This window comes from Falco biarmicus, chromosome 8 (genome assembly GCF_023638135.1).
Source record: "Falco biarmicus isolate bFalBia1 chromosome 8, bFalBia1.pri, whole genome shotgun sequence".
NCBI lineage: Eukaryota > Metazoa > Chordata > Aves > Falconiformes > Falconidae > Falco > Falco biarmicus.
Window position 1 is genome coordinate 26,932,263 of NC_079295.1, and position 22,217 is coordinate 26,954,479.

Consider the following 22,217-nt stretch of genomic DNA (forward strand, 5'->3'; position numbering starts at 1 on the left):
ATCGCCACACAGAGCCCCTGAGGAGGAGGAGGAAGGGAGATGGGAGGAAGGCGAGGTCGATGCTGGGCACACCCTGGATTTGGGACAGGCAAGCAAGGACTGGCGTGGCTCCATGTGCTGAGGGACAGCTGGGACTCTTCCAGTGTTTTGGGTTTCCTTTTTAATTGGAGGGTGGGCTGCTATATCTTCACATCCCCCCAACACCGGGGGTGCGGGGCACCCAAGGACCATTAATTGGGCACCTTGTCCTGCAAGTGTCAAGGGGGACCAAGTCGTACCAGGGGGTGCCAGGCAGATAAAGGCCCCAAGAAGGGCCCCACACCCTTATCCCTGCTACCCCCCCCCCTCGCCAAGGGCACAGGGACACCAGTGGCGTCACGCGGGGCGATAAGGCCCCGACCCTGCTATGCCCCACCATGGCCTCTCAGCACTGGGTGCGAGGCGCTTGGCAGGGGGAGGTGGCAGAGGTGTGTGGGGGTGTATGTGTTTGGGGGCGTCTGCCCACTGGCCAGCACCCCTTGCCCAGGGCCAGCTGCCTGAGCCGGGCTCCTGGTTGCCTTTAAGGGCGTTTTGGGGGGAGGCGAGGGGAGCGGAGCGGGGCTGGACTTGGAGCACGACGTGCAGCTGGGGAGAGAGGGAAGAGAAGAAAGAGGGAGAAGGAGCGAGAGGAGGGAGGGGAGTGGTGGAAAAAGCTGCCCGGGACCCCCTTCCTCCCTAGGGCCGGGGCCGGCGCTCCCGGGCTCCCAAGCCCCCGGACGCCCCGGGGGTGTGGAGGGGAGCGGGGGGGGCAGCGGGACCCCTCTGCGCCCCTCCATCGCCGGGGTCCCGCTTGCGGGGAGCGAAACCCTTCGGCTCTCCCCCTCCTTCCCTCCCCTCCCACCTCCCTCCCTCCCTCCCTCCTTCCTTCCTTCCTTCTCTAGGCTTGGCCCGGGGAGGGAGGGGGGCTCTGCCTGCAGTCTGTCTTCACGCCTGCCCGCCCGGGCGACGCCGGGCTCCCGCCTGCCCCCCCCGGCCCCTCTGGCCGCCCCCGGCCGCCCCCCGCGCCCCCGGGGCCAGGTGAGGCTGCGCTGCCGTCCCTTTCGGATGTAGGCAGCCGAGACCCCGGATGGATTTCGGGAGCGTCATGAACCAGGTACGGGCAGGCTGCGAGGGCACGGGGGTTCGCAGCCCCCCCGCGCAGGGGGGTGCTGCGAGGGGTGGCATCTCATCGGGGGGCGGGGGCCACGCGTGACATCCGAGCGGTGATGGGGTGCTGCGTGGCTGGGGGAGTGCTGCCCGCCCCGTATTGGGGGGTCCCCAGTTGTCGGTCCCCAGAGGGGGTCTGGCGGTGCGGGGGGGGCTTGGGGGGGACAATGCGGTGCTCGCAGGGAGGAGGATTTGGGGAGGGGGTGAGGGCCGGCTTGCTGCCGGCTGGGAGCGGCGCCGGGGGGCCGTGACCCCCGTGCCCACCTCCCCGCCTCGCCGGGGCGGTGACCCGCGGGGTGCCCCGGGAAGGGGGGGGCAGAACACAGGCGCTGGGGTTTGCGTCCCCTCCGAAGTGCGTAGGGACCTGTCCCTGGGGAGCGGGGGCTGCGCGGGAAAGCGGGGTCCTGCCCCGGCACCCCGCTCCCGCCCCGCGGTCGGGTGGGCGATGCCGGGCGGGTGCCTGTCACCCCGGGGCGGGGGACACGGGAGGGGCAGTCCCTTGGCTGGGAGCTGTGGCAGCACATGGGTTAACCCCCCTCCCCTGTCCCGCCGCGGGACCGGCAATGGTTAAACCCCGGGTTAATGAGTGGCGAGGAGTCCGGCAGCCCCGGCGGGTGCCACCCCCCCCGGCAGGGACCCACGGCCCCTCCGCGCCGCCGGGCCCGCAGAGGGTTAAATCCGGCAGGGCAGGTCCCGGCGCAGATGTTTTTGGGCTGTGCTCCTGGGAGAGGAAACGGCCAAGCGAGGCATCAGCCCTCTTGGTTTTAAGGGGAAAACAAGAAAAAAAAGGGAACTGCTCCGTTCCCGGGGCGCCTGATCCCGCTCGGCGTCGGGGTCAGCCACCGGTGCGGGACCGGTGACCGCGGTGTGGGTGCTGGCGGGCAGCGGGCAGGGACAAGGGGGTGACAGTGGCAGCACCGCCCCGGGTCCTCGGACAGTGCTGGGGGTGGCATCTGCTGCGTGAGGAGTTCGGTGGTGCTTGGGGGGCCCCCAAGCAGGCACCCCTGTCCCTACAGCATGGTGGCACTGGGAGGGCTGCGTGCATCCTGCCTGCAGTCCGTAGCCATCCCTGGGGGTGACACCCCCGAGGAAAGCGGGTCAGGAGAAAATGAGCCCCCAGCCCATGCCTTCTCTAATGAAGCTTCTCTGTTAGCAGTGCCGCTGGCCGCTGTTTCAGGAAGGGCAGGGCTCCTGCTGCCCCGCGGGGCTGCTGCTTCCCCCCAGGCTGGGCACTGCGCCTTGGGGCTGTGCCACTCCCTGTCCCCGCTTTTGGGGTCCCAAGCCAAGAGGTCTGTTTGCACCCTGACCTGTTTTGGGGGGCCTGTGGAGCAGAGCTGTGCCCTGCCCTGGGCCACCCTCCTGCTTGCTTTGCCACTGTCCCGTGCCCAGCCTCGTGCAGCCCATCTCCAGTGCATCCCATCACAGTGCCGGCAGCCCTGGGTCAGCGCGGGAGCCGCCCCGCTGGGTGTTGGGGGGCAGGGAGAGCAGCCCCACAGCTCTATCTCTGCTTCCCCCTTCTGTTCTGTGCTGTTCCCCCTGACAGATGGGGGACACTGGTTTTGGGGTGCTGCTCAGCAGTTCACTTTCACTGCAGCAGATCCAGCTCCGTCCCATGGGGTGGGGACACAGCACTGACCTCAGTCTCCATCTGTTCAGGGCTTTCCCCCATGAGGGGAGCCCCCAGTTTCAGTGCTGGGGGGCACACACCCCCTGGGGCAGCCAGGGCTTGTTCTGGTGCCTTGACCACACAGGAGATGAGTCACAGCCCCATGGGCACTGTGAGTGACCCGATGCCCTGGGGCAGCCCAGAGCCTGCGGCAGAGCCTCTGCTCTCAGGGATGGGGCTCGCCTGGCGCCCCCCAGCATGGCCAAGGGCAGAGGGGGCCTGTGGGGCAGGGTCCCGCACAGGGCTCCCGCAGGGTGCAGCCAGCCTGCCCGCTCGCCGGCCCTGTGCCAGCCAGCCCAGGTCGGAATCCATTTACTGACCAGTCTCCCATAGGAGAATCTGTGCCCTGGCCAATCCTGTGCTGGGATCGCTGCTCTGACCAATCCTGCGTGAGAATCAGTGCTCTGACCAATCCCATGTCAGAATCCATGTATTGACCATGGGAGAATCTATGCACTGATTAATCACATTTAAGAACCCATGTGCTGGCCAGTCCTGTGTGAGAATCCATGCGCTGACCAATCTCAGGTGAGAATCCAGTTGCTGCCCAATCCCATGTAAGAATCCATGCACTGACCAATCACATGTAAGAACCTGGGCATGGACCAATCCCGGTGAAGCCCCCTGCAGCAGACCCTGTCCCAGCCAATCCCAGTGTCACTCTGCTCCCAGCCAATCCCTGAGGCAGAAGATGCTCCCTGGCCAATGGCCTATTTGGGGCAGGGGGACCTCCGTGCCCTCCCTGGGGCAGGCAGGGTACCGTGACCCCGTGTGCTCCCTGGGGGCAGGGTGGTTGTGGGGTCCCTGTGGGACCAGGGTGAGGGTTGTCCCCACTGTGGGGTCGCAGCAGCCATGGGTGGGTGCCGGTGGCAGGGCATGGCCAGGGCTGTGGGGCTAGCGCCAGGCAGGCGCTGACCCGTGGGGCTGGATCCAGACCCGCTGCCTGCAGATGTTGCCTTTTTTAGGCACTGGAGCACAGCACATCCCTGCCTGTGGCCGGCCCCGTGCCGAGCCAGTGCTCACTGGCAGAGCGGGCCAGCCCCTGTACTGGGTGTGTGGTGGCACCTCTGTCCCCTTCCTGAGCCCCGAAACTCCTTTTCCCCCTAAACAGGCCCAGGGATGCTGTCTTCTCCCCCTTCCCCTAGTAGGCACTTGGCAATCTTGGGGCTGATTGCTCAAACTCCCCTGGAGCTGGGACCTGCCCTTATTTGGGTTGAAACCAAGGTTATTTTGGTGCTGCTGCCTCCATTGCAACCCCTTGGAACTTCCCTGCGCATTGCCTTTGCTGTCCTGTGCTGTGTCCCAGTGCCGGGGCTGCTGGCCTGGCCAGCTGTGGGCTGCTGGGGGCCCTCACCCTCCTGGCTATGCCGTGGGTCCTGGGATGCATCAAGGTGCCAGTGGTGGCCCCCAGGGCAGGGTGGGGTGGCTGGTGTCCCCCATGGTATCTCAGCCCTGATCTGCAGGGCTGGGTGCACCAGGTAACCTCTATTCTGTCTCTGCTGCCGCCTTCCTGGCGGGGACGGGCCATGAGGCGGCTCCCTGGGGACATACCAGGGACGGGACACACACACACACGGGGAGACAGAGGGGATGGGGTCTGTCACAGCTTGGGGGACATCCCTGCCGTGGTGGTGGCTCTTTGCTGTGCAGTACCCTCCCCAGGTACCATCAGCATCTCTTGGGCAATGCAGGGATGTGGCAGCCTGGTGGCCTCTGCCTTGGCTTGGGTGCTTCCCAGCATCCTGGCACAGAGGGGATGGCACGGTGACAGTCCCTGGCCCAGCTGCGAGGCGGTCCGGGGATGCTCAGAGGGAAGCCTGGGAGTGGCAAGACCTCTGTGCCCCAGCATCAGCCTAGCCTGACTCACCCTGAGCTGCTGGCCGAGCTGCTGGCCAAGCCGCTCCCCTGCCCTTCGGCACAGCCGCCAGTTACCGCCGCCTGAGAGGAGAACCCCCAAAAGCAGCAGAACCCCTGTGCACTGGTGGGGGCAGAGAGGGGCTGCATGGTGCAGGGGTGCTGCCTGCTCCCCAGGACCCCCGTGCCAGGGGGCTGGGGCTCTATGTGGCTGCCCCGTGCTTTGCATGCTCGGGCTGTGCTGGGCAGGGTGGAGCTGGGGCAAGGGGGGAGAGGGTGTGGATGGAAACATGCTGTCCTCCTGCCGGGGACTTGTTGCATAAACAGATTTACTAGAGCTGTGTGAAATCTGAGGGCAGGAGCAGGCAGCACGTGGTGTTGGTCAGGGGGGACGTGCCCCCTGTGCTGGGCGGGGGGGTGGCTGGAGGGGCCCTCTCTGAGCCTGAACCCTGTAGTCCCTTATAGTTAGCTGTGGGGAAGGATGCTGCAGCTGGTCCCGCCAGGGAGGGGCAAACAGGGGTGCTGGAGAGGGGAAAACCTTCCCTGGTGTCCCCAACTTGCTGGCCCAAACAAGTCCCTTTAAAGTGCTTTCTACTGTGGGGTGCCAGAGCAGGGCTCCTGCTCTGCCCCACATCATGGCTAAGAAGGGGTTTGGCAGGACTTGGTGGCTGCAGCAGGGCTGGAGGGGCTGGCAGGCAGGGGAAGGGCTCTGGGGCCAGCTGGGAGGTTGCTGTGGCCCATGGCTGTCCTTGAGACCCCCTCCCTGCCTGGGGCAGGGTCTCAGGGTGAGCAGAGCCATGGGGTGCGTGGGGAGGTGATGACGCAGCCTTGGCTGGGATGTGGATGACACAAAGTTCAGGTGACCTTGCTAGGGAGGAAGAGGTCCTCCATGGGGTGATGTGGGACCCCATGAGGTTCCCCGTGGGGTGACGTGGGCTGGGCTGGTATCAATGCCACCCCAGAGTCATCCTGCAGGATGCCAATCTGGCCACTGAGTCACCATCCTCTTTCACAGCCACGTTTCCATCCTGCAGGGTGGTTTGGGTAGGGGACCCCCTCCCTGGGGGCTGGAGAGAGGAGGGTGCCTTCCTCCCCTCTTTTGGGGTCCAAATCCCTTCTGGGTAGGGAGGCCAGGAGGGCTGTGCCTGCCTGATGTGGGCTTGCTGCCAGGGGTCCAGGATGCTGGGGGTGTCCCTTTTGGCAGCAAGTCTCTGACTCTGACCACGCCAGCTGGGCTGGCTTGCTGGCCTTTCAGTGCCTGGCTATGGGAAGCAGGCGTGCCTGGGGTCCGTGGGAGCGCCAGGGTGGCTAATGCTGCGTCTGTTCCCGGCATCGTAAGGGTCAGCACTGGCCCGGATATTGGCCGGCTCGGGAATGTTTATCGGAGCTCCTGGGGAAGGGAAAAACAAAAACCACCGCTGAAAGGAAGGGATATGCGTCAGAGATGGGCCCGTGTCGTCCACCGGCAGCCGGGCAGGCCATGCTGTGGGCTGTGGGCCAGCACTCGCCCGGCTCTGGCAGCCTGGCTGGGGGGACCCCTGCGTTCCCCCAGCCCACCCTGTGCCCAGCTCTGTGCCGACCTAGCCCGCTGCTGAACTGAAGGGCCCCTCCATGGAGGTTTGTCTCCCCCCAGCCCTGCTGGCATCCCATGGGCTGGGGCTACAACCCGCGGGGAAGCTCTGCCTGGAGCAGGACCTGATGATGCCCTTGAGCACCTCCGTAGCTGCAGGGTTTGTTTTGCTGAGGGAGGAGGAGGGAGAGGAAGGCTTTAGGAGGAGGGGAGATGCAAGAGAAGAAGGCTCTGGGGTGTCTCATTCCCAGTATGTGGTGGATGTTTGCATTCTTCTGGCCTTGCTCAGTGCTTGTGAACTGGTGCTGAAGTCCCGGAGGGGACCTGGGCTGCAGAGGCTGGTCCCTGAGCTGCAGCTGGTAGGCTTTAGCGGAGGAGGGCTCCCATGCGCTACTCTGCCCTGGGGCAGTGTGGTCAGGGGCTGTCAGGAGTTTGCCAGCCAGCAAGGGTTTGCCAGCCAGGTGTTTACTTCTGGGCTTGGACATCTCGAGGGTATCGAGTTTCTCTAGGTATGGTGACAGCTCGCTATAAGAGAGCAAGCCCATCACTGCTTTCCAGGGGAAGACTGCTGGGAGTGCCCAACCCTTTAGGAGACATCAGAGAGTCCCCACCACTTGTGGCCATGGAACCTTGTTTCCTGGGAAACTGATGTTGCTGCTTGGCAAAACCCGGGTCTCAAGGCAGCGGTTTGCAGGATGTGGCTGCTGGGAAGGATGGGGCTGCAACCTGGGGGGCCGGGTGGGCGGGCAGGGGGCCGTGGGGGGCTGGTAGGGTGGGCGGCAGCCCTGCTGCGCCTCGTTCCTCACATTCCTGGGCAGGGCTGCCGGGCAGCAGGGTCGTGGCAGTGGGAGCTTGGCGGCAGGAATGCAAACACCGGTGTGGGGGGGAGAAGAAAGGCTGCTGTGTCTGCCGTGGTGAAGCAAAGCCTGGACCAGGGGTGTGCAGGTCCCGCTTACTTTCCCACCCCTCCCTGCACTGGGGAACGTGGGGGTCCCTGAGGGCAGAAGTGGCGGCAGCCCTGGGGGTTGCCACAGTCCTGTGTGGGGTGAAGCTCTCACCAGTCCCATGGGGCAGAAGGGATGTTCCTGCACCCATGAGTCAGGGGCTCAGCTTCCCTAGGAAGGAGTCTGTTGCCTGAGACAGGGTTCTTCCCTCTTCTTCTTGAACCCAGTGTGTGTGTGAGCCAAAGTTTAGAGAGGGATGGAAGCTGAAAACAGTGTTATGTGCCTTCAGTCCTTGTAAAACTGCTTTTCTGGGATGAGAGAGTGCCATACAGCCTGGGATGGTGTCTCCTGTGGATGGGAGGAGCAGTACTGGGTGAGCACAAGCCCACGTTAGACATCAGAATCTGCTAGGACAGGGAGATGCAACCACAGGCACCCCGGTTTTCTCCTTTCTCCAGCTGAAGGAGCTTTCATAGCCTGCAAACCTCCAGGTGCTGACTGCAGAGGAGGGCTGGGTATGGACCCTACCTGTCTGTGGGACTGGTGTGTCCCATGGTGGGGGAGCTGCACATCTCCCTCTGTCACTGGCGTCGGGAGTGGGGGTTGAGTGGGGGCTGGGGACCCTCAGTTGAGCATCCCATGGGGAGGAGCGTGGTGGTGTGCAGGGCACGGTGCAGCATAGTACTGCACGGCCCTTGCTGGCCCCGTCCGTAGCGGCTCACTGCCGGAGAACATTCCAGGGAGGCTGGCGCAGGGCCAGCGCCGCGGGGCAGGGAAAGGGGCCTTTTATGGAAGCATTTCTGCATTAGAATAAAATCATAATAATAATGTGCAGGGGAAGGGAGCGGGAGGAGGAACAACAACAATCCCTGAAGAAAACAGGGAGGCAGGATGGGAACTGGCCGGTGGCTCGGGAGGGGGCAGGCACTGGGCATCACCCTGTGAGGACCAGGATGGGGTGGGACCCAGGTGCTCCGAGTGGGGTGCTTGGGACAAATCCTGCTTTTTATAGCCCAGGGCAGGGGAGTCTTGAGCAGCATGGGGAGGTGTCCCTGTGCTGCCATGGTGGAGGACCGAGCCTTGAGTTGTTTTTGGTATGTTGGCTCAATCCTGGGACCAGGCAGGAGATGGCTGGCTGGGGATCACTGCTCCTGGGGACACGGGGGGCATTTGGAGGGGACAGAGTGCCCTGAATCACACCCTCCTGCTACTGCCGGCATCTCTGGGCCAGTGTGGGGTTGGGGTGGCTGTTCCTGCTGCCCCCGGCACCAGCAAACAGGGCGCTGCCTCTCCCACCCTGGCGTGCTGCTGCTTCCTGGGCGGACTGGGGTGCACACAAAACCCAAGGTTAATTGTCAGTAATTGCCGCTGGTAATTAAGGTAACAATAGCTGGGCTGTTCAGCTGGCGGCTGCAGGAGCGCTCACGAGGCCGTGCTGGGGTTTGTTCCAGGAGCTGCTCTTGGCACCAGGCAGCTGCCCCGTGCCGTGCCCGCTGTGCCCACCCAGGGCTGGGGCTGCCCGGGATCCCTGGCTGAGTCTGAATGACACGGCCGCCATGGCCCTGAGCCCGCTCCTGTTACCAGGGAGCCCAGCCTTGACCTTGGGATGCTGCCTGTGTTCCTGCCCAGAGTGGCAGGGCCACGGGTCACGAGTGCCCCTGTCACTCCCTTGGGTGGGCACTGGGTTTGCTCGTGGTAGGGGTGTGGATGCGGCAACCCAGCCCCTTCCCATGCCCCTTGCTGGCCTGGGGGCTGCAGAGACTAAACCTGGCCCTCTTCTGCTTTCTTGCAGGCTGTGACCCCCTGCTCCCCTGCTGTCAACTATGAGCTGGTAAGTGAGCCCTCGCCGTGAGCCATGGGTGTCAGGCAGGGCTCTGAGTGCACTAGGTGGGACCAGACACCCTGTTCTCTACTGGATGTGGGGCTTTCTCTGCCTGGGGGCTTCAGGGTTTTAGTCCTCTTCCCCCAAAACCACAGGGGTCCTGTGCTGGGGACAATGGCACTCTCCATTTTGGTGCTGTGCCCCCCAGAGTGGCTGGCTGCAGGGCATCCCATGTCTGAGCAGCATGAGTTGGGGAAGCTCAGCCATCACAGGATTTCTGGAGCTGGAGCTTTCAAGAAAGAGGGGCTTGCAGGGCTGCTGGGAGGGACAGGCAGGTGGGACGTGACCAGCCTGGGTGCTGGGGTCCCCCGGCGCCAAGGGCTTCCCCTCCCTGGCCAAAGCTGGGGCGGTTTCTTGCACGCCCGGAGATGACTCTACCAGATGTGCCTTTGGCTCAAGGCTGTGCATTTGCAGCCCTTGTTGTTGTCACCCTCTTCTTTTGTCCCACCTGGGGACCTTTAATGAGCAGCTGGGGCCAGGGCGATGCACAGCCCTGCCCACCCTGTCCTCTCTGGATACCGGGAAAACAGCTGGGTGCCCCATCTCTGTTCACGCCATCCTGGGGAGGCTGGGCACAGGGGTGCTGGGTGGGCAGCCCTGCTCTCTTGCTGTGCTGCTCCAGCTGGGCCACAGCAGGGCTCTGGGCATGGCAGGGCACTGGGATGGCACTGGGAAGCAGGACCATGCCTGGGGCAGAGGTTTGGGAACCGTGGCACAGCGGTGGCCACCAGACAGCATCTTGCCAGCAGAGCAGCCCTGCTGCGCCATCCCCAGCCTGGCTGTGCCCATGGCAGTGGGCAGAGTGGGCACGTGGTGGCAGGGAGGCTGGCATTGCCCGGGGCCAGCGCAGCTGCCTTTCCTTCTTGCTCCAGACGTGTGCCAAGGCTTGCTGGGGCAGGCGCTGGGGAGAGGAGGCCCTGGCAGGTTTTCAGCTCTGGGTTTGGCAGCGTGGCAGTGCTGGGGTGGCTGTGCCCTATACAGGAGCCCTGGGCTGGGCACCCCATAGCCGGGCAGGGGGCTCACCTATAAAGTGGGTTTAGGGGATGGCCCCCTGCTAGCTCATGGGGTCAGTGCATGAGCCTGAGCGAGCGAGGGGATGGGGTGAGAGCAGCGTGTGCTGCCCGCCCCAGGGCCCCGCAGTGGTTATCTGACCCAAGTTTAATCTCTGCCTGCACCCCCCACCCCTGCCAGCCTCCTCGGGCACTTATCACCAGCAAAAACGTGTTGATTTAGAGCTGGGACCGTTACTGCGGCTTTAGGAGGAAATTGAAAGGGGTTTGCCCTGTCCTATGGCTGGAAATGGCAGGCCTGGCCTTGCTGCCAGGACCGGAGCAGCCCAGTCTCGGGGGTCCCATCAGTCCCCCTGGTCTCAAGACCCCCAAAGGCCACCCAACTGGGTCCCTTTGCCATGCCACCCCCAGGGATCCCAACCAGCTGTCCCTTGGCAGAGACATCAGTACCCTGCTCCGTATATTTGGGGTCCGGACACTCTTCCTACTCCAGGAAGTTAATTCCTGTCCCCAACCCCATTTCAAAGCTCTCCGTGGACTCCAGTGGCATGTCACCAAATTCGCCCCTTTTTGGAGCATCTTGAATCCCCACTCCGCTCCCACTGGGGTCCTTCACTGGCCCTGTGGCGTCAGGTTTTTCTCTGGGAGCTGGGCTTGCTGGTGGCTGGCGGCCAGGCTGGGTGTGGGGCTGTGCTGGGCTCGCCCTGTTGTTTACCTCCTGGCTGTGAGGTCTGACCATGGAGGATCCATATGGGATCCCAGAGGTGTTGGGGGCACCAGGTGCCTGTCATAGGGTGGGTGCAAGGTTTGGCCAAGCACTCCCCATCTATGGCAGCAGTCCAGTTTGGGGGTTGACTGCTGGGAGGCAGGACTGCAGCATCCTTGGTACCCAAGCATTGCCCCGCCTCTGTGCTTGGGTTTCGAGGGATTCCCGACCTTTAGGAAGAGTGGACATGTTGGCAGGCAGGGAAGGAAACGGGACTGTGGCGCATTTCCTAGGAAGGGCCAGAAATAGTCAGGGGGGAACTTTTGACCCCGGTCCCTGCTATGTGTGTGTGTTTCTCTCTCACTATTTTTCTCCTTCTGTCTCGCTTGCCTTTTTCTCACCTTCCCCTTCCTTCTGATTGCCTGTCTGCAGCCATCACCGGGGGAGAGCATCACGAAGCAGGTAGATGCCTTGGTAAGTGCTACCAGTTGAGGCTGATCTCTGCTTAGAGACTGCGGGGGGGTCACTTGTGCCTGTCCCATTGCTGCAAGCACCGCCCCCCCAGCCAAAATCCCTCAGCCTGGGATGCCCTTGTGGTCCCCCAACATCCCTGGGATCCGCCAGCCCTCCCTCCCTGCCAGTCAAGGTGATGGTGGCCATGTCACAGGCCAGGTGAGGTGCCCAGGATCAGTGGCAGAGGCAGTGGCACAGCCCAGCGGGGAGGGGGCTGGGGCTTTTGCTGCAAAGCCGTCTTTCCTGTCTCAAAGCTGGGGATATGTTATTTAATCTGTGGACATGAAATTGCTAAGACAGTGTAGACAAACGCATTGCCAAAGTCAACGTGGATGGCTTCCCCCTGCCCGCAGCTAGTTTGCTGGCCTCCCTGCGTGCTGGGGCTAGGACCCAAGGGATGGAGGCAGAGTGGTTCCCACAAGGAAGAGGGTGAAAACCTTCCTCACCTGGGAGCTGGCTTTGCCCCATCCTTTTGGTTGTCCAGGCCATGTTTCCAGCCTCTCTTCAAACTGCAGGAAGAGCATACACAGCTAGAAAAATCCAGTGAGACAGTCAGGAGCCCCTTTTGCCAGCTTTGCTCTCTTTTGTGGAAGTTTCCTGGTATTTCTGCAGGCTCTCTTGTGCCTCGCATCACCGTTTCCAAGCAGAAGGGAATTGCAGGTTTTGGATGCTGCCCAGAGCCTGGGGACACTCTTGAGCCAGCCTGGGGCTGGGAGGCAGATGTTCAATGGGGCTGGCAGGGGCGTCTTCAACCCAGCGTGGTGGGGACCACATGCTGGCTGGACTGGGACATACTGGTTTGGCTGAGATCTCTGCTCCAGAGGGGACCTTTGCAGGGTTGCCCAGACTGGTAGCGGGCAGAAGTGTTTAATAATGTGAGCGCTTGCTCCTATCAGCTGATCGTGGGCTGACTCTTCCTTGTGCAGGGGTTGGCAGCAGAGACAGCAGCGTGGCTGCGGTTAGATCGGTGGCGGGCAGCAGGGCAGAGCCGAAGGGCTCCTGTGGGGGCGGGGGACACTGAAGGGCCCTGGCTGCAGGCACCCGCTCCCCGGGGCTGGGAGGCTGCCAGGAATGGAGACACCATGCCGTGGAAATGGATTAACAAGGGTCTTGCTGCCATCAAGGTATGGAGAAGAGGGAGGGAGAGGAGCTGTGGTGTCCCTGCCTTGCTCACCTTCTGTGCCTCAGTTTCTCCGTGTGGGAGAGGGGGGTGAGTCCTGGTTGCCCCGTGTCAGCTCCTCTGTTGGGCAAGGCTGCAGTGGAGGCTGCTGCGACTGGGTGAGGTGACAGGGGCTAATGGGGCTCCCCTGGCAGGCAGGTGTGGGTGGGGGACCCCAGACCTCTTCTGCTACAAAAGTTTGGGGCCGAGCAGAGCCTGCGGTGGGGATCCCATCTCAGTCACTGGTCGGTAAGGCAGGGACAAGCCCATAGTCAGGGTCAAGCTTGCTCCATGCACCCTGGCTTTGCCCAGGAAAGGTCGTACCTCTCTTTTTGCTGTGTTTTAACTCCTTTCCCGCAGCGATGCTGGGGGGTTTCTGGGGTGAGCGAGCAATTTGGGGCCCTGGGAGGGGATTGTTACTGCTGCCTGAGCACCCCTGGGCACTCGGGCAGGGCTGCCACCTCCCAGAGTGGCTTCAGCTGGGAGGGGAGACCGTTGTCCCCCGGCCTCGCAGGCTGCCGAGCCTGGCTCCGCTCTGCCGGGCAGCCTGACCTTGAAAAGGGGACGTGAGGCTGATGGAGGGTGACGCCAGCTGCCTGCGGGAGCAGCCCTGGGACCATGCAGAGTAGGAGATGGCAGGCGAAGGGTGCCGGGGAAGGCTCTACCACCTCATCTTGTCACCTCCAGTGTGTGGGTTGTTTGCTGGATGCTGCAGCCCTGAGAAGGGTGGCAGCAGGTCTCACAGCTCCGGGGACAAAAGGGGCATCCTGGGAGCCAGCTGTGGGCACATCTCTTGTTGCTGGATCCTTCCAGGGGCTTGGGACATGCTGCCTGTGCGAGATGAGTTTTTAAATGACTCCTGCTTATTAGCTGGAGATACTAAAACTAATGAGGTGTGAGTGTGTTTTTCCTTAGCGGTTTTTTTTGGAAACCCTGCTTTGTTTTTCGGCTGAGGTCATGAAGTCACTGAGCAAACCGGCTGCAGATGAAATTCTCGAGGCCGGAGAACATGCATAAATAGAAGTTTCCTGCTCCGAGAGCTCAAACATTTCCTCCTGGCGTTCGGCTCTGCAGAGCTGGGGCCAAAGCAAACCGTCGTGCCTGGCTGGCTCCTCACCGCTGCTCAGGCAGCAAACCTGCCCCTGCTTTGGGCAGGGCCAAAGCCGCTCTGTCCTTCTAGGTGTGTGCCCACAGCCTGGCTGAAACCAAGGGACTTGTGACATGCCTGAGACTGTCCCCCAACCCATGACATCCTCCTCAAAGCTCCTCTGGGACCCTGTGCCGAGGCACTGGCCCTGCAGTTCCCAAGGTGGCAGATCCCAGCTGTGCTGGAGTTATGAGAGCTGGGTTTTACTTGTGGCCATGGTGGGAGGACGATGGCATCATCGAGGTGTTTGGTGCCACCGGAATGCTTAGTGGGTAGGATTTGGAGACAGTGATATTTTGGAGGTGTTACAGTGTGTGGTGCAGTGTGGTGGGAGTGGGATGCTCTAGCAGCACCATCGCACCTGGCTTTAGCAGGACCTCTGTGTTGGCTGTGGGCTGGGTCAGAGCAGTAACTTGCTTTCCCTCTTTGGTTCCCTAGGATGCCACAAAATCCCCGAGGAGTGGGCAGTCACGCCGCAAAACATCCAGGTAAATGCCTCAGTTTCCCCTTCTGGTGACCATAGCTGCCCTCCCTGAAACTCACTCACCCTGCCAATGTAGATGTGCTACATCTGGGAGACATTCCCAGTGGAGAAGACACAGGGGTTATGACCCACTACCCCCGGCTTGGGGTCCCCAATACACCCAAATGGGGCTGGGAACGGGGGAAAGTCTGCAGGCAGCCTTGCCGCTGCATCCCCATGTGTCCCAGCCTGCCTTGCTTAACCTCAGGGGCTGTGCAAGGTGGGGAAGGGTCACAGCATCCCCTCCCCATGCTGTGTCCTGACAGCAGTCTCTTCCTTAACCCAGGAGCATGAGCCTTGCCACAGCCATGGAGAGCAGCTGTGAGCTGGACCTGGTGTACATCACGGAGCGGATCATTGCCGTCTCCTACCCCAGCACGGCCGAGGAGCAGAGCTTCTGCAGCAACCTTCGTGAAGTGGCCCACATGCTGAAGTCCAAGCATGGGGACAATTATGTGGTGAGGGATGTGGCCCAGTACCCACCAGGCTGGGGAAGGGGCTGGGGTGCTCAGGCCCTGGGGCTGGTGCCCTGCAGGGGAGGGGTGCTGCATCCTTGCCTCTGGCTGGGCTTGACTGTGGTGATGGGCGTCTTTGCATCAAAATTGATGGATTTTTTTCCTTCCTTGAAGCTTTCCAGTCCGTTTTGGACCTCCTGGGAGTTTTTGACCATTGCATTGCCCTGTGGCAAGACATTACTTAGGTTAATGTGTCCAGGGAAGCCTGTCATGGGGTGATTTGTGGGGGCTTTATGCTAAGGAAGAGGTGAGAGGTGGCAGCGAGGGAGGAAAATGACCCATTACCCTGTCTTTTCTCTTCCCTGAAGCTTTTCAACCTCTCTGAGCGGAGAAATGATATCAGCAAACTTCACCCAAAGGTGGGCCACAGTTGTGGGTTGCAGAGGGGCTCAGGGCTGTCTGCGGGACCAGCTCCTTGCTGCAAGCTGTTTTGGGGAGGAACAGCCACCCTTTCTATCCCACCCAGATGGTGGAGGAGCAGAGGGGGGAAAGCCCAGAGGAAAGCACCGGGACTTCCCAGTGAATTGTGGGGTCTCAGCTTAAAACACTCCCCCAGTCCCCAGCCCAAACCTAGCTGTTGGGGCCTCTTGGAGACCTCCCTAAGGTGTCATCCCCATCCCTGTGACTGTGGGGGAGCCCTGGGCAGCTGAGCCAAGTGACCTGGAGTGGGCTGAGATCTGGGACCCCAATGCCCTTTCCAGGGCAGGGGTCTGGGCAGTGGGATGCAGGGTTGGGGAGAGGCTGGGAGAGGTATGTCTGGGCAAAATGGTGGTGCCCACACTGGGTATGTGCCCTAGGCTTTGCACACTGGCAGGCTGGGGACTACAGAGGGGGCAGAGCCCAGCATGATGTGACCCCTGGCTGTTCCCCCTGCCCAGGTGCTGGATTTTGGGTGGCCTGACCTGCACACTCCAGCACTGGAGAAGATCTGCAGCATTTGCAAAGCCATGGACACGTGGCTGAACGCGGCAGCACACAACGTGGTGGTGCTGCACAACAAGGTGGGCTGCACCCTGGGGCACACAGTGATGGGGGGCTGGGCAGGGCTGTGGGGCTGCAGGGACAGGGCTTAGAGATGTAGGGAATGTGGTGGTTTGTGGCCTGGGGTGTGGGTAAGTGTCAGCATGTGTGTGCCTGTAAGAACCGGTGTATATGTGTGTGGGGGTTAGGGACTGGCTGTGCCCGGGTGCCTGCAGACACTGCTACCCCTGTGACACCCCTTCTGCTGTGTACCCACAGGGGAACCGTGGCCGGCTGGGGGTGGTGGTGGCTGCCTACATGCACTACAGCAACATCTCAGCCAGGTGAGAGGGACATGTGGTCCTGGGTTGGCCCTGGAGCACACTGCCGACCTCCATCGTGGCAGTGCTGGGGTGCTGGTGCTAATGCTTTCCTTCAATCTCACCTGCCCTTTTGTCCCCACAGTGCTGACCAGGCTCTGGACAGATTTGCCATGAAGCGCTTCTACGAGGACAAGGTGGTGCCGGTGGGACAGCCATCCCAGAAGAGGTGGGTCCTGGCATGTGTTTACAGGTTGGGTTTTGACCCTGTGGCCCCAGTGGTTGGATGCAGGGGGCCAAGGTGGGTGCTTTGCTGTGGGTCCTGCCCCTGAGCTGCCTGTCTGCCCTCCAGGTACATCCATTACTTCAGTGGGCTCCTCTCTGGCAGCATCAAGATGAACAACAAGCCTCTCTTCCTCCATCATGTCATCATGCACGGCATCCCCAACTTTGAGTCGAAAGGCGGTAGGTGCCCCCACACCTCCCCCAGCCTGGTCCCACACTCACACCCCTGCTCCGTGCTGCCTGGCCAGGCTTGCTCTCCGTGGGGGATATTTTCCGCAGTTACCTCAGCAATCTGAATTTCTCTTTCCTTCTCAGGGACTGTGCACTCTTATTAGCAGGGTGCTACTCTTTCCCACAGTGATGCCCTCGGGGAGCTGCCCCCCCACCTCTGGGCCCTAACCTGAGCTGCAGAGTGGCAAGGCTTTTTCCGATGGCTTTTGGGAGGATGGCACCAGATTGGGGTTGGGGTTTGGGATGCGGTACCACACCTGGTGCCGGAACCCAGAAGTGGTTCCTTGCTCAGGGACCATCATCTCACCTCTGTTCCCAGCCTAGCAATTACCCCAGGTCTTACAGGAGCCAAGCTGCACTACAGGGTCTTTCCCTCTTTCCCACCCCATCTAGAGCATCCCTTTTTGCCCATCCCAGATGTTGCCCGTGGCCGGTGTGGGGAGTGGCTGTTTGCCTTGGCTCCTTCCCTGTTTGGATTTCTCCCCCGTGACTAATCCCTGCCCTGGCCCCTCCGCCCTGCCGGCTAACAGCAGTGCGCCTTCTCTCCCTGCCTTGATGTCTTCCAGGTTGTCGGCCCTTCCTGAAAATCTACCAGGCCATGCAGCCCGTCTACACCTCGGGGATCTAGTAACTATCTCCTCACCATGGGGCTTTTGTCTTCCCCAGCACGGGGGGCTTGGCAAGTGGAGAGAGATGGAGAGGGTCAAGGCCAAGACCCCAGCGGTCCCCTGCCCTGTGCTTAGTCTGTTTGGGGTCCAGGGAACTGAAAAAAAAGGGGTTTCCTTTTCCTTGGAGGTGGTAACTGGCTATACTGGGCCGTACTGGGCCCTTCTGCTGGGAGGGCTGTAGTGACTCTGTGTATCAGCAGAGGGAGCCTGGGGCTGCGCAGAGCCTGGGGCTGGGTGTCCCTGGAGGGAGCGAGAACTGGGGTGGGGACACCTCCCTGGGAGATGGAGGCGTTTCTCCTCTCCCTGCCCAAAGAGCTGCTCCTCTTACCAGAGATTAGTCTTAAAAACGCTCTTTCTTTGCCCAGAAAAAGTTTCCCCCCATTTTAACCACCCCACGGTTTACCCAACACCATTTTCAGACACTGTTCCCAGGAGCAGGCAATGGTGAAGGCAAGGCAGGAGCCAATTTCTCCAGCTGCCCAGATGCTCTGCTGGGGCCATATCCCAGTCTGGGACCAATCCTGGCTCCCCTGGAGGGAACAGAGCCCTTTGTTTCAGGGATATTCCCACTTCACCCTCCTGAACCAGAATCTGCCTTCCCTACAGCTGGGCATCCCTGTTAGCTGAGATTTAGTGCCGACTCAGCTTTACCTTTCAGCTTTTAATAGATTGTTTATGGGATGCCAGTAATAAACTCCAGGTTTATGTTGCCTGTGAAATCCCCACTCCTTTCTTCACTCATCCCCTGCTGCCAGTGCCACCACCCAAAGGCAGCCCCTTGGCGCCCTGGGGAGGGGAGGGCTTCCATCAGGGAAATAGAGGCAGGGATGAGAGCCTTCCCTGAGAGCCCTCCCTCCATGTCCTGTGCCCCTCTCGACTCGTGGTAGCCGGGCAGATGGCTGACAGCCCAGCCTCAGCACTCCGACCCTGGTCAAACCCACCCACCCACCCACCCAGCATTTTTAGCACCCTCATTGAGCTGTGCCTCAGTTTCCCCTTCCTGTCCTCCTCTCCCAGGGAATGGGTGCCCCTTGGGTTGTTAGATGGGACCCCCCTCTGTCGCCAAGAGGGCTGACTCTGGGCTTTGCACCTTTCCTGGCTGGGTTTGGGTGGAAGGACTGGTTGAGGTGGTGCTGGGACCTCTGGGGAAGCTCTGCACCACAGCTTACATCCTCCTGCCATCCCTCTCTGCAGCAATGTGCAAGGAGACAGCCAGACAGGCATCTGCATCACCATTGAACCTGGCTTGCTTCTCAAGGGTGATATCTTGGTAAGGAGCCTCGGCTCAGCCCCCTGCACAGGGAGCAGCCAGGGGTTGGGTGGTCCTCGTGCCTCGGGACCCTCTGGTTCCTCTTTGCTCAGCTCTGGGAGCTCGTCCTGATAGCCTGTCCCCACTCCCCTCTGCAGCTGAAGTGTTACCACAAGAAATTTCGCAGCCCAACCCGTGATGTGATTTTCCGCGTGCAGTTCCACACATGCGCTGTGCATGACCTTGATGTCGTCTTTGGCAAGGAGGACCTGGATGAGGCCTTCAGAGGTAGCCGCCCCACCACCTCCTCATTCCAAGCTCCCTCCTCCTCCCACCCCTCTGATGCTGCTCCCATCAGAGGACATCTGGGCACCCACCCCAAATCCGCCCCTGACAAAGCAGGGCACCCCTTCTCCATTGGCAGGGTGTGGTGCTACTCAGGGACCGGTGGCAGCATCATCCCCTTCACTGCCAAAACTGGTATTGATGTGGAAGGGCTGCCTCAGGGTTGGTTTGGGGGCTGAGATGCACTGCTGCATGCTGGGATGTCCTCTACCAGCTCTCAGCCTTGAGTTGGCCTGCAGGCCTGTTTGGGGTTGCTATCTGGGTGCTGTTGGGAGGATGGATGGAGACGGTCCCTTTGCTCTGCTCTCTCCCTGGCAGATGAGCGCTTCCCTGAGTACGGGAAGGTGGAGTTTGTGTTCTCCTATGGCCCTGAGAAGATCCAAGGTATGGCTGATATACTGCTGCGTGATTCGGAGCTGGATGCTCGTTCCTTTCCCACTCCCCAGCTCTATCCCTTGCTGCCTTCCTTGCAACCTTCCCTTGTCCCATTTGCAGTCCCTTTGTCACCAGGGTGGGATGAGGGGTCCAGGCAATGATGCTGACCTAGGGGCACCCATGGGTGCCCTATCGCTTTCGCTCTCTTCCCCAGGAGGCTGCTCTCTGCAATGCTTGCTGGCCTGGGAGAGAGCGAGGGGGTGCTTGGAAACACAGGACCCCCTGCCCAAAAAGCACAGACCTAGTCACACTTGCTGTCTGCCTGTCCCTAGGCAATTCCAAAAGCCCCAGCCAGCTTTGCATGTCTTATTTGTGGGTCTTGGTGTACATCCCATAACGATCCATCTCTCTTGGTGGTCCTGTTCCTACCTGACACTCCTGCCTTGCCCTACAACTGCTGCCCTTTTCCCCTTGCCTGCACCTTCCCTCCATCTTCTCCCCCTGTCCCACCCATGGTGGCTCCATCATCACCCTGACTGACTGTCCTGCCTCTTCCCAGGCATGGAACACCTGGAGAATGGGCCCAGCGTTTCTGTGGACTATAACACATCTGATCCGCTCATCCGGTGGGACTCCTACGAGAACTTCAACATTCAGCGTGAGGACAATGCAGAGGGTACCTGGGCTGAGCCACCCCTGCCCGGCAAGAACCTGGAGAAAGGTTAGGGCTCACGGGCGGTTGTGGCCAGTGTCCCCATGGGAAACCCGTGCCCCCGCCCTGAGGGAAGGGGATGCTGATGTGCAGCAGAGCTGTAGGTGAATGGCTGCTGCTGGGAGGAGCATGCCCACAGGATGGGAGAGGACGATCCTGGTGGACTTCCCCTCCTGCTGTGGTGCCAGGGAGCACAGGCTCTTTTTTTGCTGCTTTTGCTCTCAAAGCCCTTTTTGCACAGAGCAGGTTCCAGCCCTGGTTTATGTCTCAGAGCTTTGGGAAACCCAAACCTCAGGTCTGTTGGGAGCAGGACCTAACGGATCTCCCAGGTCCTTTTTCACAGTGCAAGCATGGCAGGACATAGCTGTGCCTCAGTTTCCCCTGGGGGATGAGGATGCCTCACTGGCCCTGGAGGGTCTGCACCATTGCTTGAAGCTGAGAAAAGCCCCTTGAGCACCCATCCGGATGCAGCAAATCGGCCACTCTCACCCGCTTGGCAGGAACAGGCAGTACTTTTATGTCAAAGGGTGGTGGGCCCCTGTCCCGGCAGTGAAGCCACCTGTGGCTGAGCAGATGCCTGAGCTTTCCTGGCCTGGTCCGGACAGGCATCCCAGTAGTGAGGACAGCTGCGATCCCCGATGTCCCTGAAGGTCACCGGCTGCTCTGAGGGAGAGCTGTGGGCAGCTGGGCTTGCTGGGGAGGGTGGGGTCTCTGGGTCTCTGGGGTGGGTGAGGGGGTCTCTGTTCACAGTGAGGACTTGGGGCTAGACCCCAGGTGGCTGTGTGGCACTGGCACGGGCACCTGCCTTGGCACAGGGCAGTAAACAGGCAGCTGGTGACACATGGGCTCAGCTATGCAGCAGGGAGCTGTGGGTCCAGCCCAAGGGGAGGGGACATGTGTCGCCACCGTGAGCTCAGACCATGACTCTGCCCCTGCCCCGAGCTGGCAGGACAGGCTGGCAGTCCCCTTCTGCATGTAGAGACCTGAGTGCCTGTGTGTTCCCCTCTGGCCCCCAGGGCAGAGCTGCCGCACTCCCAGCCCCTTGCAGGGCTGCAGAGGTACCCCAGGGGTCCTCTTCATTGCCTCCTGGGGGTCTTGGCAGGTGTCAGGGCTCCAGAGGTCCCTCCATGCGCTGCCTGGGCTGTCCTCCTTGGAGGGATGGTGGTGATGGGGAATGAGGGCACCTTGGATTTGCAGACACTGCACCAGTTTGGGGATGAGCTGGGACTGCCAGAGGATGAAGTGGCAGACGGGAGGCTGCCCTCTGAGCCATGCCAGCACAGGCAGCTGCAAGACAGCCCATCTATTGGGGTCTCCCCTGGCTGCCCCATGGGGCACCTTGAGCAGTGGTGGAGAGAGCCAGCACGGGCTCAGGGGGCTTTCATCTTCCTCCCTCTCTGTCGGCACTTTTCCTTTTCTCCAGCCTGTTCCAGGCTGGGATGGGGACCCTGGTGCCTGGCTGTGCGAGGGGGGTCCCTGTTTGTGGTTGTTCTCGCCTTATTTGGTCAGGGAATTGCACGCCACATTTTTGGCACCACCAGGCGCGAGCGAGCGGCAGCCGGGGGCGGAGGGGGGTGAGGCTGGCACCAGCACCCACGCCGGGGTGGGATCAGCCGCTGCTCCTCATCCCTGCCATTGCCTGTCCCGGCTGCTCCGCGAAGGCTCCCTGCAGACTGGCGCCGCAGACCGGGCCGTCGGGATCGGGATCGCCTGCCAAACGGTGGGTCCCCCCTGCGCCGCGTCTCTGCTGGTTGCAGCTGCTCTCAGTGGAGGTGGATGCCCTTTCTCCGGCAGCTTTGTCTCAGTGTGGGGCACACATATGGGCTGGGGGGGTGCCTGATGGAGTGGGATGACCCTGTGGGACCCCAAACCTGGATGAGCAGGTGGATGGCTGGGCATGGTCCTGTCCTCGTGTTCCCCTTGCCTCTGTTGTCCCTATCCATGGGGGCTTGGGAAAGGGGAAACTGAGTTGCAGCAGGTTTGCCACCTGACCGAGCTCACCCAAGCCAGGGGGCATGAGAGGGGGATCTGAACCCCCACATCTTGCTCTCTGGCTGAGGGGACCCAGAAGACGGGGGTTGTTCTGCGAACCACCCCCAAGGCCAAGGCTGGTCCCGTCAGGAAGCTCACCCACCCGCCTTACCCAGGCAGGGTCCCTGCTGTCTGCCAAGCTCAGGCTGCTCCATGGTCCTTAGTAAGAGTGGGGTGTTCTGGGATACCCCCACAGCCCTGTCTCACTGCTCATCATCCATCCCCACGTGGAGTGGGGGAGGCAAGCAGCTCTCCAATGCTCTCCATTGTCCTCCTTGGAGGTTGCTTTGGAGTTGGTGCTGTCTGTGTGGTAGGTTCCTGCTGCAGTCCCCATAGCCATCTGTTGGGTGAGAGGGTGTTTGAGGGC

At 61.5% G+C, this 22,217-nt stretch overlaps 1 protein-coding gene across 7 annotated transcripts in view; it reads left to right on the forward strand.

Annotated features, from left to right (window-relative positions):
• The first annotated feature begins 925 nt into the window (after window positions 1–925).
• The window catches only part of TNS1 (tensin 1), a 55,082-nt gene continuing 33,790 nt past the window's right edge, over window positions 926–22,217 (forward strand). For 4 of the 7 annotated variants that reach the window (XM_056349269.1, XM_056349271.1, XM_056349273.1 and 1 more), the window contains exons 1-15: window positions 926–1,132; window positions 9,012–9,050; window positions 11,250–11,291; window positions 14,075–14,124; window positions 14,446–14,617; window positions 14,983–15,033; window positions 15,553–15,675; window positions 15,914–15,978; window positions 16,100–16,183; window positions 16,307–16,419; window positions 17,037–17,097; window positions 18,333–18,408; window positions 18,546–18,675; window positions 19,051–19,116; window positions 19,667–19,828. In XM_056349269.1, the coding sequence (XP_056205244.1) occupies window positions 1,106–1,132; window positions 9,012–9,050; window positions 11,250–11,291; window positions 14,075–14,124; window positions 14,446–14,617; window positions 14,983–15,033; window positions 15,553–15,675; window positions 15,914–15,978; window positions 16,100–16,183; window positions 16,307–16,419; window positions 17,037–17,097; window positions 18,333–18,408; window positions 18,546–18,675; window positions 19,051–19,116; window positions 19,667–19,828 (1,261 nt within the window). In that variant the 5' untranslated portion in view covers window positions 926–1,105. The remainder of the gene's footprint in view (window positions 1,133–9,011; window positions 9,051–11,249; window positions 11,292–14,074; window positions 14,125–14,445; window positions 14,618–14,982; window positions 15,034–15,552; window positions 15,676–15,913; window positions 15,979–16,099; window positions 16,184–16,306; window positions 16,420–17,036; window positions 17,098–18,332; window positions 18,409–18,545; window positions 18,676–19,050; window positions 19,117–19,666; window positions 19,829–22,217) is intronic. The other 3 variants (XM_056349275.1, XM_056349276.1, XM_056349272.1) reach the window with 3 other exon arrangements.